Source organism: Pteronotus mesoamericanus, unplaced genomic scaffold (genome assembly GCF_021234165.1).
Source record: "Pteronotus mesoamericanus isolate MK-2021 breed Mesoamerican mustached bat unplaced genomic scaffold, CSHL_Meso_final contig_100, whole genome shotgun sequence".
NCBI lineage: Eukaryota > Metazoa > Chordata > Mammalia > Chiroptera > Mormoopidae > Pteronotus > Pteronotus mesoamericanus.
In genome coordinates, this window is record NW_026554999.1 from 1,194,258 (window position 1) to 1,209,885 (window position 15,628).

At 36.4% G+C, this 15,628-nt stretch overlaps 1 protein-coding gene across 3 annotated transcripts in view; it reads left to right on the forward strand.

Moving 5' to 3' along the window:
* Window positions 1-15,628, forward strand: part of BRMS1L (BRMS1 like transcriptional repressor) — a 38,745-nt gene that overhangs the window by 2,486 nt on the left and 20,631 nt on the right. For 2 of the 3 annotated variants that reach the window (XM_054588196.1, XM_054588272.1), the window contains exons 2-4: window positions 949-1,039; window positions 5,096-5,223; window positions 6,989-7,068. In XM_054588196.1, coding sequence (XP_054444171.1) covers window positions 949-1,039; window positions 5,096-5,223; window positions 6,989-7,068 — 299 coding nt within the window. Of the gene's footprint in view, window positions 1-948; window positions 1,040-3,442; window positions 3,483-5,095; window positions 5,224-6,988; window positions 7,069-15,628 lie in introns of all 3 variants that reach the window. The other variant, XM_054588351.1, reaches the window with a different exon arrangement.

A 15,628-nucleotide genomic window follows, 5' to 3' on the forward strand; every position in this document is an offset into this window, starting at 1 on the left:
CATCTTTATTTGATGAATATCAAGATGCAGATAATTTTCTATAAACTGATGGTTGCCAGAGCAGAGGCATTGGAGAACAAAGTAAAAAAGGTGAAGGGATTAAGAAGTGCAAATTGGTAGTTAGAAAACAGTCATGGGGATGTAAACCACAGCATAGGGAATATAGTCAATAATATTGTAATAACCATCTATGGTGATAGATAGGTACTGAAAATATTGGGGGGAACATTTTGTAAAGTATATGATTGTCTAACCACTATGCTAGACACCTGAAACTAATATAAAAAAACATTGAATGTTTAAAAAAATGATGTAGATTAATTTTACACTTTAGTTATTTTGATGTGTTGAATATATGTGATGTAGAAACAAAGGATATGGAATATAGGACAGACCTGGTAATCCACAGTTGCTTTCTTAAAAAGTTTGTTTTTCTCATTTTCCTCCTCCTCACTGACAGTAATTTGGAGAGAGGGAGCAATGGGAGCATAAGAATAGGAGATGGAGATATCCTGTGGTTAACAGTGAGATCAGTCCTGTGAGCAGTTCTGGAAGAATTCCAGAAGTGTTTTTGAGCAACATTAACCTTTAAGGGACATAATCATTCTGGTGCTTAAGTTCTGGTTGGGTTGGTGGAAAACAAACCAAAAGTGGGTTAATTACTTTATAGTCAGAGCTTAATGTCAGCTCTTTAAAATGATTTAAAAGTGAATAAAAAAAGGTCTAGAGACTACTGTAGTTTTAACTCTCATTTATATTTTAGGTTAAAACCTATACTGGAAATTATTTTGCATAAATGTTTATTTTCTCTTACGACTTAATATAGGCATGGCATCTCTAACTTCATATTATAGTTCCCCCCCCCTTTTTTTTTTACTATTTGAATTAATAGGTGTATTTGGAACATAAAAGTAATTTTATTTTTGATATTTGCCTTTTTATTAACAGAAATGGATGATGAAGACTGTGAAAGAAGAAGAATGGAATGTTTAGATGAAATGTCCAATCTTGAAAAACAGTTTACGGATCTCAAGGATCAGTAAGTAGTGACTTTAGAAGGTCATTGTCACTGAATCTCAACCATGTCACATGTATACTAGTACAAGAGAAATATTCACTGTGCACTGTTTTCTTCTTTGTGTGTTAGGGGACTAACTGATCTGAAAGAGGCTTCAACTATTGCTCACCTGTTTAAGACCTTATTAACTAAATTGAAGGTTTTTAGGCAGGTTTTGTGGGGCTATAATAAGATTTCTATGTGAATGTTGTTAATTAAAATGTTTTCCCTGGGTTATTGCACACTTGGGTCTAATCTGCTTCATTCATTCCTTTGCTAAATAATTGGGTGAAGGTAGCATTTAAAAAATTTGAGAATAAGAGAGAATATTTCCGAAGGATAGCAGAGTGATTTTTGTTTGTATCTTAATATTGGATATATGTTTTTACATAAATTATTTAATTTGTTTCTTGCAGCAACTCTGTAAGGTTTGGGGATAGTCTTAGTTCCATTTTACCTGTGAGAAAATCGATGCTCAGAGAGACTGATTTGCTCATAGTTCATCAGAGAGTGATAAATTAAGCCAGGCTTTCTGCCTCCAAATGATAACGATATTCCTCCCACTAAGACACATTACTTTGGAGGACATGTAGGGGAGTAGAAAGAGCACAGGCACCACATCTAGGCTTTCTCAACAGATTAAAACAGTATAACAATAGTTTCTTTATTATTGAATGGGCAGTGTATAAAATTCTTAGCCATTTGCTTGGCATGTACTGGGTGCTTATTAGATACTTCTCTCCACACTCCCTCTCCCCTTTATAATGCCAGAACTCTTATGTAAAGCTTGTAACATGAGGATAGGCTCCAATGATTTGAGAGAACAAAATAGATGCTGATAATAGATTTTTAAAAAAACCTTAAGGTTTTCTCATTTTCCTCTTTCTCATTGACTGACAGTAATTTGGGGAGAGAGAACAATGGGAGTATAAGAATAGGAGATGAAGGTATCCTGTGGTTGACAATGAAATCAGCCATGTGCTGATCTTTGGAATTTGCTGGCAAGGTCATGGGGCATAGCTATGTGTTAGGAATTATAGATGAGAGAGAGAAACCATTTGAGAATATAGATACATTCCGTGTGTGAAAGCTTTTCACTGTGTCATTTCTTCATAATTTTGCTACTACTTCTTTTTCCCCCAACAACTTACCTAGAGAAACCCAAAGAATAGATAAAAGCCCATTTCGTATCTGGAATTGCCAGACTAAAATGGGGCAGATTTGTTTACTATATGAAACCTGCTGTTTATGCCATTTCTGGTCTTAACTTTCATTGGTAGTAGACATGAATATATAGATAATGCCCATGCTAGTGTAACACGTCAATATAACCAATTCAAAATTATCCAAAATTTAAAATTTTGGCTTTAAAAAACATGGTATCATTTTCTTATTCTAAAGATTTACATTATTAATTTTAAATTAAAATGAGTTTAGATCCCCAAAGAAACCATTATTTGGGAAACAGGAAGAGTTCATCCAGCTCATTCTGGGAAAGAGGAAGCAAATTTGTATTTTTCTATTTTAACATAAGTAATCCACAAATGAATAATTCTCATACACTTAATTAAGATATACCTATTAAGCTATTAAAGTTTATATAATGGTTATCTAAGAAATGAAAGTTACTGTAAAGCTCTAGGATAATATATTACCAAGGAAGATTTTGCAACTAGTCAGTCATTAAGCCTAATCTTGTTCATCTTGGGGCTGGGAGGTGCCTTGAATTTTGCTCTCTGATGACTCACTATGACCAGCCAGCCAGCTACTCCTGCTAGTCTCATTCAGCTATGAAAGTAGTAAAAGTAGACCCATTACCTCTATTTAATAGGATGCTTTCTCAGTGAATTGGTACCCAGAAATATGTTATAGAAAAAAATTAATCTTTGCATCTGGTTTGTATTTATCTTATTTTTTTGTCTTGCCCTAGTTGCCTTGTTTATGTATCTCTGCAAGCTGTCTCAAGTCCTCTTTAGAAGAGGTGGGAAATCAACTAATATAATAATAATTATTATAGTAATAACATAATATAATTATCCTGCTTCTGTTCCAGCACCACAGGGCACAATAGCACTCCTTTCGTAGTGCAGAAAATTCACCATTTGCAGTTTGTTTAGTGGTGGTAGATGAGTTCTTCCACCTCCTTGAAAAGAGAGAAACTTGTACTACCCAAGCTTCCATTCATTTCAAAGTTTAGTGTTCAACAAATATTAATTAAGCATCTATTCTGACTAGTATTGTTGCTGAAGAACTCATGATCCTTGACTTTGATGAGATTACATTTGAATTCCAAGGTTATAAAAATTATACAGGTTTTGAGAAATCTATTCTTTTAAAAGGGTAGTTAGTTGAATATTGTTAATTCACGTATCTTCTTCATTCAAGATGCTGTTCACCTCTTCAGGATACCTAATCAATGTTTTGTGTAAGTTTGGTGTTTTTAGGTATATTCATCCTTTGCATCACATTTTATTATTTTGCCTAAAATTGTACAGTAAGTCCTCACTCAATGTCATTGATAAGTTCTTTGATTTTAAGCAAAAGGGCATAGAACAAAACCAGTTTTATCATGGGCTAATTGATATTAACAAGAGTTGTTTTGGTGGTACCTCATCAACGTTATAACAAAATGACATAGAATGAAACTTATTTGAGGACCTGCTTTATTAGTAATTTCAAAAAGTATAAGTATTATGTTACACTTTTCTGACTTTATACATTTGTTTATCATTGTATTTTGAGTTTAGAAAAATTTAACCCAGACATGATAATGCATTATTTTGGCAGTTAACTCAGATTATTTCCCCTCCCTCCCTTTTTTTAAGGAATATTGCATTAACACCCAAACTTGCTTTATTCCTTCAGAATCATTATATAAATCTCTATGCTAATTACAATGTTCAATTATAGAAAATAGTTATTATCTTAATTGTATTGCTTTATATTTTCAAGAGGAAAAAGCAGAATATTAGATGAAAGCCAGGTACCATATTTTCAAAAGACAGCTGCTAGTTATACTGACATCTCCAAGTTTAGTCAGTGGTTTCTTTTGGAAGCTACTACATGTCACCCTGGTGACCTACTATGACATATTCTTCACCTATGATAAAAATAATGGCAAAAAAAATTTACAAAATGAATTTAAATTGTTAACCTGCTTTGAAATTTTTAGGGTGTCTTTAAAATGGAGCCAAATGAAGATTAAAAGTGCCTTTCATAAAGAATGACAGTGTAAACATTTTCCTGTTAAAAAGAGTCTGTCCTGCAGAATTATTGCCAAAAATAAACAGAGTTGTCTCACATACTCCATTTTTGATAGTCAAGCTAAAGGAATTGGTATAATAGTTGGCTAACTAGAATATTTGTATGTGGACTCAACTACAGCAACAGGAATCCCCTGTCCCATTTTCATTCCCCATCCATGGCAGAATTCACGTTGTTATAGCATCTCCAGTTGCGATCCAGATGAACTGGGTTATGCCAAATCACAAGCTCTACAGTTTTTCTATTTTGTATAGTACTTTTTGTTTTATCTTTATCATTCTACTTCCTCTTTATTGTTTTTTAAAATCAAGTAGGCTAAATATTGTACTACTGACTCCTTTTCAGGAAAGGTGGAGAGAAGCCAGGGAGTTATTTCTTTTGACAACTAGTGATGTCTTTAAGTCGTTCAAAATGATTTCTTTGTTTCTTTTAAACTCAGTGCTTAAATGACCTTTTATACTATAATCAATTTATTGTTAGGCAGTTAAACCCAAAAATCTAAGGTGCCAAAAGTAATTATTCAGTTGCATTTTACTGTATCATGAATTAACCATTAAGGAATGATGTATCTAAAAAACAGAAACACATTTATTTTGTGATTAAGTAAGTAAAGTCAAATAATGTAATTGAGTTTTTAACTTAAGGTCAAGTCAAAAATACATTTGGTAGGTCGTTAGAATATGATTATTTAGGAAGAGGGAATGTATAGAAATGGTAAATTGTTAGCCTATGTTGAGCTTTTAAAATTAATATCTTAATTTTTGCTTTGTTAAGACTTTATAAAGAACGTTTAAGTCAGGTGGATGCAAAACTACAAGAAGTCATAGCTGGAAAAGCACCAGAATATTTGGAACCACTGGCAACTTTACAAGAAAATATGCAAATTCGTACAAAGGTAGCAGGTAGGAAAGTGAAACATCTTATTCATATAGTAGACTATGAACTTTTCAATAGATTTAAAAGGTGTTTATCAAGTGAGCATTGGTTGTTAACTGGAATTACAAATATATTTACACTGACAAGAGTGTTTCACTGTCAGTCAGCCCACAGTTATTTATCAAATACCTCTTGCTTTTCTCTGCTGCTGTGGGGAAAACCAAAAGATAAAAAGCCCTAACGTTGCTCACAGTGGTGTTGTAAAGATGCTGCCACGTGTGAAACAATTAGGAACCATGATAGTTTCATTAAGAGATACTGTTATTATCACAGTTTAATTTCCTATTAGGTAAATTAAGGTTCAATTTAAATACTCTTAGTAGTTTTTGCCTGTCAGGGTGATAAGGATTGTTTTTTATTTATAAAATTAAAAAGTGTTTGATCAAGATACAGAGAACAGGGAATTAGCTGTCAACTAGATAATTTAATGATAATTTTTAATTTTCATAAGATTGTTTACTCATTTGTAAACTGAACTATGAATAAGTGAAAATATGCTATACTATATTTATGATTAAAATGCACTCTTTTGTTTGTAATTGGGATCCAAGCTCAGAATTGTGTCCTAGCACTCCCAACAAGGGATATATCCATTTAAAGATCATTCTTTCTTTAGTCAAACTAAAAACAATTTCAATTAATGAAGATGCTGATTGTTTTCTTTTTCAGACACTAGTTGATCCATGTACTTGTTATACCAAAGGCATTGTTGATAATAGTTTCTTTTTCTTACTAGACCCACCTTAATCCAAGTTTTATTCTTAAGTGTTTAATATTAAATATGTAGATGATGTGATAATCAGTTTGCTTGCTGTCTTTGCATATTGGTTTAGCACACCCTTAAAACTAAGCATGTCTATAATTTTCTTTGACACTCTGAAAGAACTAACTGAGACTTACTGGATGTTTAGGAAATATTACTTAAGTCAGTTATTCAATTTTCTACACTGTGGCCTTCCCTTTTGATTGTAGGAAGAATAGTGTGTATGAATGTGTTGCTAATGGCATAGTTCCAGATATCTGTCTCTTTCCTTTACCATACAAGAAAGGCTTACATTTCTAGGGACAGCTGTGGCATAGAGTTTAGTATATGCTTCTAGAGCTCTGTGCCATTTTTGTGATGGCATATTTGCATGGCCATGTTGCCTTGGTACCTCTAAGTTAAACTCTCTTGAACATCCATCCTATAGGTAAAGCCTGGTCAGGAGCACTCAAACCACACAGATTTTGTTATATCCGTTTATATATTTAGTCCTGTTGGAAGCTTTTTGGACTCTAAAAATAAGTAATAGTTTAAAAATTGTAGTTTTGATGGCTACGGTATCCAGTTGTTTGACCATATATGATTAATGAATCCAGAGTTTATTGACTCTATTTCCATTATGAGTCCTCAGAAGTTGTTTTTCATTTCATAGGAGGGAGTTTTATTTTCATTTTGCTACTTCTCTATCAAACATTTAGGAGTATTCTTTAGAAGGATGGGATAAGAAGTAAAATTTGCAGTGTAGTCTCTTTTGAGCTCTTTAACTCTTACTTTTCTGGTCTTTTATGATACATACTTTAACTGGGCCTTTTTATTTTTAGATTTTAAAGATAAAGTTAGAATCACTGTTAGTCAATTTCTTCTTAATTCATCTTATAAAATACAGTTAGGACAATTCCTAACTGTAGGGAAGTGATAATGAAACTATTTGTTGCCAACATAATCAGAATAATTGTGTTTGGTTGCAGGAATCTATAGAGAGCTCTGCTTAGAATCTGTAAAGAACAAATATGAATGTGAAATTCAAGCTTCTCGCCAGCATTGTGAGGTACTATTATTTTGCTTACCTTTTAAGCTAATTTAATTTCTTCAAGCCTTTTCTGAGTGCATAAGTTGAAAAAGTAAATAAAATAAGTAAAACAAAACTAAATACTTTAGCTCATCACTACTGTGAATTTTTTGTTTTTTTAAGTACAGTTGTACTGAAAGCGGTATTGGAAATAAGACACAAAGGACCATAGAAAAGAGCTAAGTGATATAATTTTAGAAGTTTTGCAGCTATTACATTAAAAAGACTTTGTAATGATTATATCATTTGGCATCACTAAAAATATTAGTATAATTAGTGTAATAGGCAAGTTAAGACTCAAATATGTTTATCCAATAGTACAGTTAGAATGTTGGACTATAATATCAATTTCTGACTCTCTAACTCTATTTCCACACCTGTGGGCATAATTTTCTATTTATGGCAAAAAACAGGTGTATATAACTATATATGTTCTGTTTATTTTGAATAGAATTTAAAAAACAGTGCTGCTCTGCCTGAGTAGCTCTCTTGGTTAGAGCATCATCCTGATGCCAAAGTTGAAGGTTTGATCCCCAGTTGGGGCACTTAAAAGAAGCAACCAATGAAGGCATAAATAAGTGAAACAACAAATCAATGTTTCTTTCTCTTCTCTCTTCCCTTCTCCTTCTCCCCCCTTTCTCTCTCTTTCAAAATCAATAAATAAAAAAATTAAAAAATAAGCTAAAAGAAACATCTTTTTGATGTTCACTGGGATGCTTGGGTTTCTTTCCTAAGAAGTGCCTGTTTATGTCTTTTGCCTTTATGTTGGGCTGTTAGTCTCTCTCTCATTGACTGTAGAGGTTCTTCATGTATTCTGGACACCAATGCCTTGTTGGTTAGATGTTTTGCAAATATTTTTATCCATGCAGTGGGAAGTCTTTTCACTCTTTTTGATGACTTGATGAACAAAAGTTTTGCATTTTAATGTAGTTGAAGTTACCATCTTTCCTTTATGATATGCGCTTTGTCTTCCCTACTTTGAGGTAAAAAGATTTATCTTCCTTTTAAAGTTGGAAATTTGCTCTTTATCCTGCTGATGTGGTTCCGTGGTTTGAGCAGGCCTGTGAACTGGAAGGTCACTGGACTGATTCCTAGTCAGGGCACATAACAGAGACAACCCATTCCCAGTTGGGGGCTTGTGAGACGCAACCAATCATTGTATCTCTTGCACAACGATGTTTCTCTCCCTCTCTCTCTAAAAATAAATAAATGAAATCCTTAAAAAAAAAAATTTGCTTTTAAACATTTGGATTGATAAACTACCTTTAATTACTTTTTGTGTGTGATATAATATATGATCTAATTTTATTTTTTTAAATACAGATAGGTAATTTCAACACTTTTTTAAAAATAATAAATAAAAAAAATAAAATTAATTTATTTTTTCAAATACATTTGTCTCCGCCTTCCCACCACCACTTTCCCCTGCCCCCCTCCCCGCTCTCTCCCTCAATCCTTCCCCACTTTGGCTTTGTCCAAGAGTCCTTGCTACATGTTCCTTGACTTGCCCCTTCACTTCCTTTTCCCCCTCCCACCCATCCCTCTTTCCCTCTTGTCTCTGTTGGTTTCTTTTTTCTTTCGGTGTTGCTGGCCTTATTTTCCTTGCATCTTTGTTTTGTTGGTTAGGTTCCGCTTATAGGTGAGATCATACGGTATTTGTCTTTCGCCCCCTGGCTTATTTCGCTTAGCATAATGCTCTCTAGTTCCATCCATGCTGTCACGAAGTTTAGTAGTTCTTTTTTTCTTTCTGCTGCGTAGTATTCCATTGTGTAAATGTACCATAATTTTTTGATCCAGTCATCTACTGATGGGCATTTAGGCTGCTTCTAACACTTGGCTATTGTAAATTGTGCTGCTGTGAACATTGGGGTGCATAGGTTCTTTTGAATTGGCGTTTTGGGATTCTTAGGGTATAGTCCCAGCAGGAGAATCACTGGATCAGAAGGCAGTTCCATTTTCAGCTTTTTGAGGAAATTCCGCACTGCTTTCCACAGTGGCTGCACCAGTCTGCATTCCCACCAACAGTGGACTAGGGTTCCCTTTTCTCCACTGCCTCTCCAGCACCTGTTGTTTGTTGATCTGTTTATGATGTCCATTCTGACCGGTGTGAGGTGGTATCTCATTGTGGTTTTGATCTGCATTTCTCTGATGGCTAGTGATGCTGAGCATCCTTTCAAATGCCTCTGGGCCCTCTGTATCTCTTCCTTGGAAAAGCGTCTGCCCAGGTCCTTTGCCCATTTTTTGATTGGATCATTTGTCTTCTTGGAGTGGAGTCGAGTGAGTTCTTTATATATCTTGGAGATCAAACCTCTATCTGATGTATCATTAGCAAGTATATTTTCCCATACGGTTGGCTCCCTTTTCATTTTGCTGATGTTTTCTTTAGCCGTGCAGAAGCTTCTTATTTTGATGAGGTCCCACTTGTTTATTCTTTCCTTTATGTCCCTTGCTTTAGGAGACATATCAGTGAAAAAATTGCTGCATGGGGTATCTGAGAGTTTCCTGCCAATGTTCTCCTCTAGGACTTTGATGGTGTTGCGACTTACTATTTAAGTCTTTTATCCATCTTGAGTTTATTTCTGTGTATGGTGTCAGCTGAGGATCAAATTTCAATTTTTTGCATGTAGCCGTCCAGCTCTCCCAACACCACTTGTTGAAGAGGCTATTATTCACTCCACTTTATGCTCCTGCCCCCTTTGTCAAATATTAGATGCCCATAGAGACCTGGGCTTATTTCTGGGTTTTCTGTTCTGTTTCCCTGGTCTATGGATCTGTTCTTGTGCCAGTACCAGATTGTTTTGAGCATAGTGGCTTTGTAATATAGTATGATATCCAGTATTGTGATCCCTCCTATTTTGTATTTGTTTCTCAAAATTGCTGCAGCTATTTGGAGTTGTTTATGGTTCCATATAAATTTTTGAAATGTCTGTTCTATTTCTGTGAAATACATCACTGGTATTTTAATAGGGATTGCGTTGAATCTATAAATTGCTTTGGGTAGTGTGGGCATTTTGATGATATTAATTCTTCCAATCCATGAACACGGTATATGCTTCCATTTATTTGTGTCTTCCTTGATTTCTTTCTTCAATGTTGTATACTTTTCTGTGTACAGGTCTTTTACCTCCTTGGTTAAATTTACTCCTAGGTACTTTATTTTTCTTGTTGCTATATCAAATGGTATTTTTTTTTCCTGATTTCTTCCTCTATGTCATTGCTGGTGTACAAAAATGCCTTTGACTTCTGAATATTGACTTTGTATCCCACTGTTTTGCCATATTCACTTATTAGGTTGAGTAGTTTTTTGGTGGAGTCTACAGGGTTTTCTATGTACACTATCATGTCATCTGCAAACAATCATAGTTTTACTTCCTCCTTTCCTATTTGGATGCCTTTTATTTCTTTTTCTTGGCTGACCGCTGTGGCTAGGACTTCCAATACTATGTTAAATAGAAGTGGTGAAAGAGGACATCCTTGTCGTGTTCCTGATCTTAGCGGGAAAGCTTTTAGTTTTTGCCCATTGAGTATGATGTTGGCTGTAGGTTTTTCATATATGGCCTTTATGACGTTGAGGAATGCCCCATTTATTCCCATTTTGCTGAGTGTTTTGATCATAAATGAGTGCTGTACCTTATCGAATGCTTTTTCTGCATCTATCAAGATGATCATGTGGTTTTTATCTTTCCTTTTGTTTATGTGATGTATTACGTTTATTGACTTGCGTATATTGAACCATCCCTGCATTGCCAGGATGAATCCCCCTTGATCGTGGTGGATAATCTTTTTAATGGTTTGCTGGATGCGATTTGCCAATATTTTGTTGAGGATTTTAGCGTCTCTGTTCATCAGTGAAATTGGCCTGTAGTTTTCTTTCTTTGTAGGGTCTTTATCTGGTTTTGGGATCAGGGTGATGCTGGCCTCATAAAAAGAGTCTGGGAGTCTTCCCTCCTCTTGGATTCTTTAGAATAGTCTGAGAAGGACAGGGGTTAGCTCTTCCTTAAATGTTTTGTAAAATTCTGTGAATCCGTCTGGCCCAGGGCTTTTGTGTGCTGGGAGTTTCTTGATTCCTGCTTCAGTTTCCCCAGCTGTTATTGGTCTGTTCACGCTTTCTCCTTCTTCCTCCTTCAGTGTTGGAAGATTATTCTTTTCTAGAAATTTGTCCATTTCATCAAGGTTTTCAAATTTCTTGGCATATAATTGTTCATAGTAGTTTCTGACAATCCTTTGTATTTCTGTGGCATCAGTTGTTATTTCTTCTCTTTCATTTCTGATATTACTTCTTTGGGTCCTCTCCCTTTTTTTCTTGATGGGTCTCCTTAAAGGCTTGTCGATTTTATTTATCTTTTCAAAGAACCAGCTCCTGGAATGGTTGATCCTTTGAATTGTTCTTTTTGTCTCTATGTCATTCAGTTCTGCTCTGATCTTGACTATTTCCTTCCTTCTACTTGCTCTGGGATTTATTTGTTGTTGTTTCTCCAGTTCTTGAAGTTGTAGTGTTAGATCTTTTATTGGAAATGTTTCTATCTTTTTTAGGTAGGCCTGTATTGCTATGAACTTCCCACTCAGGACCGCCTTTGCTGTGTGCCATAGGTTTTGGACTGTTGTCTGTTCATTTTCATTTGTTTCCAGAAACTTTTTGATTTCTTCTCTTATCTCCTTATTGACCCATTCATTGTTTAATAGTCTACTGTTCAGTCTCCATGAGTTTGCCAGTTTTTGAAGTTTCTCTTTGAGGTTGATTTCCAGTTTCAAGCCTTTGTGGTCTGAGAAAATGCTTGGTATTATTTCAATTTTCCTGAATTTGCTGAGGCTTGCTTTGTGTCCTATCATGTGGTCTATCTTTGATAAAGTTCCATGCACATTTGAAAAGAATGTGTATTTTGCTTCTTTGGGATGTAAGGTTCTATATGTGTCAGTTAAGTCCATTTAATTCAATGCTTCATTCAGCTCCACAATATCCTTGTTGATGTTTTGTTTGGAAGATCGTCCATTTTTGACAGTGAGGTGTTAAAATCCCCTACTATCAGTGTGTTGCTGTCTGTATCGTTTTTGAAGTTGTCCAAGATTTTCCTTATATATTTGGGTGCTCCTATGTTAGGTGCATATAAGTTTACAATGTTTATGTCTTCTTGATGGATTCTTCCTTTAGTGTTATAAAGTGTCCCTCTGGGTCTCTTTTTATGGCCTTTGTTTTGAAGTATTTTGTCTGATATAAGTGTTGCTACTCCTGCTTTCTTTTCTTGCCCATTTGCTTGGAATATTTTTTTCCATCCCTTTACTTTCAGTCTGTGTAGGTCTTTTGTTCTGAGGTGGGTCTCTTGTAGGCAGCATATGTATGGGTCATGTTTTGTTATCCATTTATCTACCCTGTGTCTTTTGATTGGGGCATTTAATCCATTTACATTGAGAGTTATTGATAGAAACTTACTCATTTTTTCCCTTTGTACCTGTGTTTTTCTCTTTCTCACTCTTTTTCTTCATCTTCTTAAACCAGTCCCTTTAACATATCTTGTAGTGCTGGTTTGCTGGAGACATATTCTTTTAGCCTTCTTTTGCTTTGGAAAGTCCTTATTTCCCCCTTCTATTTTAATTGAGAGCCTTGCTAGGTAGAGCAGCCTTGGTCATAGGCCTTTGGTTTTCATGACTTGGAATATTTCTTGCCATTCCCTTCTGGCTTGTAGTGTTTCTGTTGAGAAGTCAGCTGCTAGCCGTATCGGGGCTCCTTTGTATGTTACTACGTGTTTCTCTCTTGCTGCCTTTAGGATTCTTTCTTTGTCTTTGATATTTGCCATTTTGATGATGATGTGTCTTGGAGTGGACCTCCTTGGGTCCTTCTTGAGTGGGTCCCTCTGTGCCTCCTGGATCCATCAGACCTTTTCTCTCCTCAAGTTGGGGAAAATTTTCCATCATTACTCGTTCAAAGAGGTTCTCTATCCCTTGCTCCTCTTCTCCTTCTGGTATCCCTATTATGCGGATATTATTGCGTTTCAGGTTGTCTTGCATTTCCCTAAATGCCTCTTCATTCTTTTTGAGTCTTTTTTCCATTTCTTGTTCTTTCTGGGAGCTTTTTTCTACTTTATCCTCCATCTCACTGATTCGATCCTCTGCTTCATCTAGCCTGCTTTTGATTCCTTCTACTGTGTTCTTCAATTCAGAAATGGTATTCTTCATATCCTCTTGTGTCTTCTTGATAGTTTCTATGTCCTTTTCCAGGTTGATATAGTTTGCTGTAAGTTCTGATAGTTTCTTTGCAGTTTCTCATAGTTACCTTTGAGCTGGCTGAGCTCTTTGAGCTTCCTTAGAGCCATTGTTTTGAATTCAGTATCTGATAGTTCACTTCCCTCTATTTCATTTAGCTCTCTCTGTGGGGATTCTTCCCATTTTTGTGAGAGTCTTTTTTTTTTTTTTTTTTTTGGCTTCTGCTTCAATTGATCCATATAGATTTCCTGACTTTGTGGATTAAACTTCTATAGTAGTAGGCGGGTCTTTTATTTATTTATTTTTTCTTTTCTTTCTGGGTCTGCCTCTGATGATGTCAGTTGTTGACCCTATCAGACCTTGGGTCATTTGTTTGAGCCTTCCAGGAATCTGCTGTCTGTGTCTGTCTCCTGTAATTGTCAGTCTGGTCACTCTGTCCTCATCTGTCAGGCTTAGGCACCACAGGGCGGAGCAGTGCCTCCTGATGGCGGGACTATCGTGTCCTTATAGGCTGCTGTCACTCAGGGGAGTAATCTGCCTGAGCAAGATAGAGACTGTGGACTGGGGAAGGAGTCAGCACCAGGACTCCCTGGTTACTCCTCCAGTTCTTTCCCCAATGCCTCTGTCTCCAGTCTCTCTTCGAGGGTCTCTGGGAAGCTCTGTGACCCCTTTGGCCAGGGATCCACCGTTTCTGCGGACCGTGTTGTAATCACGCCCACAGGCTTGTTCTCACCCTTCTGCCTCTTTGGTGGCGTGGCCTGCCTGCACAAAATGGAGACTACGGAATGGGGAGGGACTCAGCTCTGGGAATCCTGGCTACTCCTCCAGTTCTTTCCCCAATGCGTCCATCTCCAGTGTCTCCTCAAGGCTCTCTATGCAGCTCTGTATCCCCTTTGGCCAGGGATCCTCTATTTCTTCCAGCCAGTCTGCATTCAGCCCCTGGCCCCCGCCCCCAGCCCCAACACACACAGGAGCTGTGTGCGGAGCTTGCAAAAGGCAGGTTTATTGATTCCCTTATGCCTCAGCAAGATGGTAGTTGCAGATTGGGAGGTGCGCCATCACCGGGGCTCCGCTGGCCGCTGTCTCAGTTCTCTTCACAAAGTTTTCCTCACCAGTCTTTTCCCAGGCACCAGCCCACTCTGCTGCCACCTCTACCCAGAGATCAAGGAGGGCGGCTGCCACTGCAAATTTTTGCGTTGGCCCTTTAAATGTCTCTTTGCATCTCTAGCCGCCTGATGGCGCATCTCTGGCAGAGAGCGCCACTAAGCTTTTCGGGATTGTGTTTTGTCTGTTTTCCTGGTTTCGGCTGCTGTAGTCTAGGGGTCCCTGTTTATGATTCAGACCCTGTTCTTCTCAGGGGGGTCCAAATGGCCGTTTCAGTGTCCCTCTGGTGCTGGTGCCCGTGGGCGCCCAGCCCACCCTCTGGAGCCTCCACCGCACTTCTCACGGGTTGGGATGTGTGAAAGTTAATTCCACTGTCTGTTCGCAGCTCCAAGGCTCCTCTCCCTCTATTGTTCCATTGTTTTCCAGGTGATTTTTCCACTATTTAGTCGCAATTCCAGTTTGGTCTTGGGAGGAGGCCCGTGTGACTCCCTTTCACTCCTCCGCCATCTTTTTTCTCCTCAACGCTCTTATATACTCCATTGTTTCCTCATTAATCAGCAAATTGTAACTTTTTTTTTATATCAAATGTTCGTATATGTAATGGCTGGTTACTAGCTTTTTTCATTTGTTTGTCTGTTTGGCTATTTTTGCAACAGTATCACAATATCTTTTTTACAACTTTCAGTCTAGTAAGTCTTAATAACTCAATGACCTGATAATTTTACCTTGTTCTTTTTCTTCTCACAATTGTTAGAGTTAAAAAAAGTTTGTTGTTTAATAACATCTTTTAAAAAATTGCTTATTTTCTACTGCTGTAACTTGGTATATTGAGAAGTAATTTTGTATATTGGTATTATATCCAACCTTATTTACCTCTCTTCTTAATTATAATAATTGTATTATAGACTCTTAGATTTTTCCATGTAGGCTATATCATTTGTGAATGATGCCAGTTTGTTTTTTCCAATCTGATGTGCCTCTTCCTTGTTTTACTTGTTTTATTGACACTGATAGGGCCTCCAGTACAAGCAAGGAATAGAAATATTGAAAGCAGATCATCATTGTGTTCTTGATTTTAAGGGAACGCTTCTAATAGTTTTTCAATAAGTATATTTACTGTTAGGTTTTGGTAAATACTCTTTTTATCAAGTTAAAAAATCACTTATATTTCTTGTTTTTGAAGAATTTTTACTGTGAATAATTGTTAGATTTTATTAAATGCCTTGTCTGAATCTAT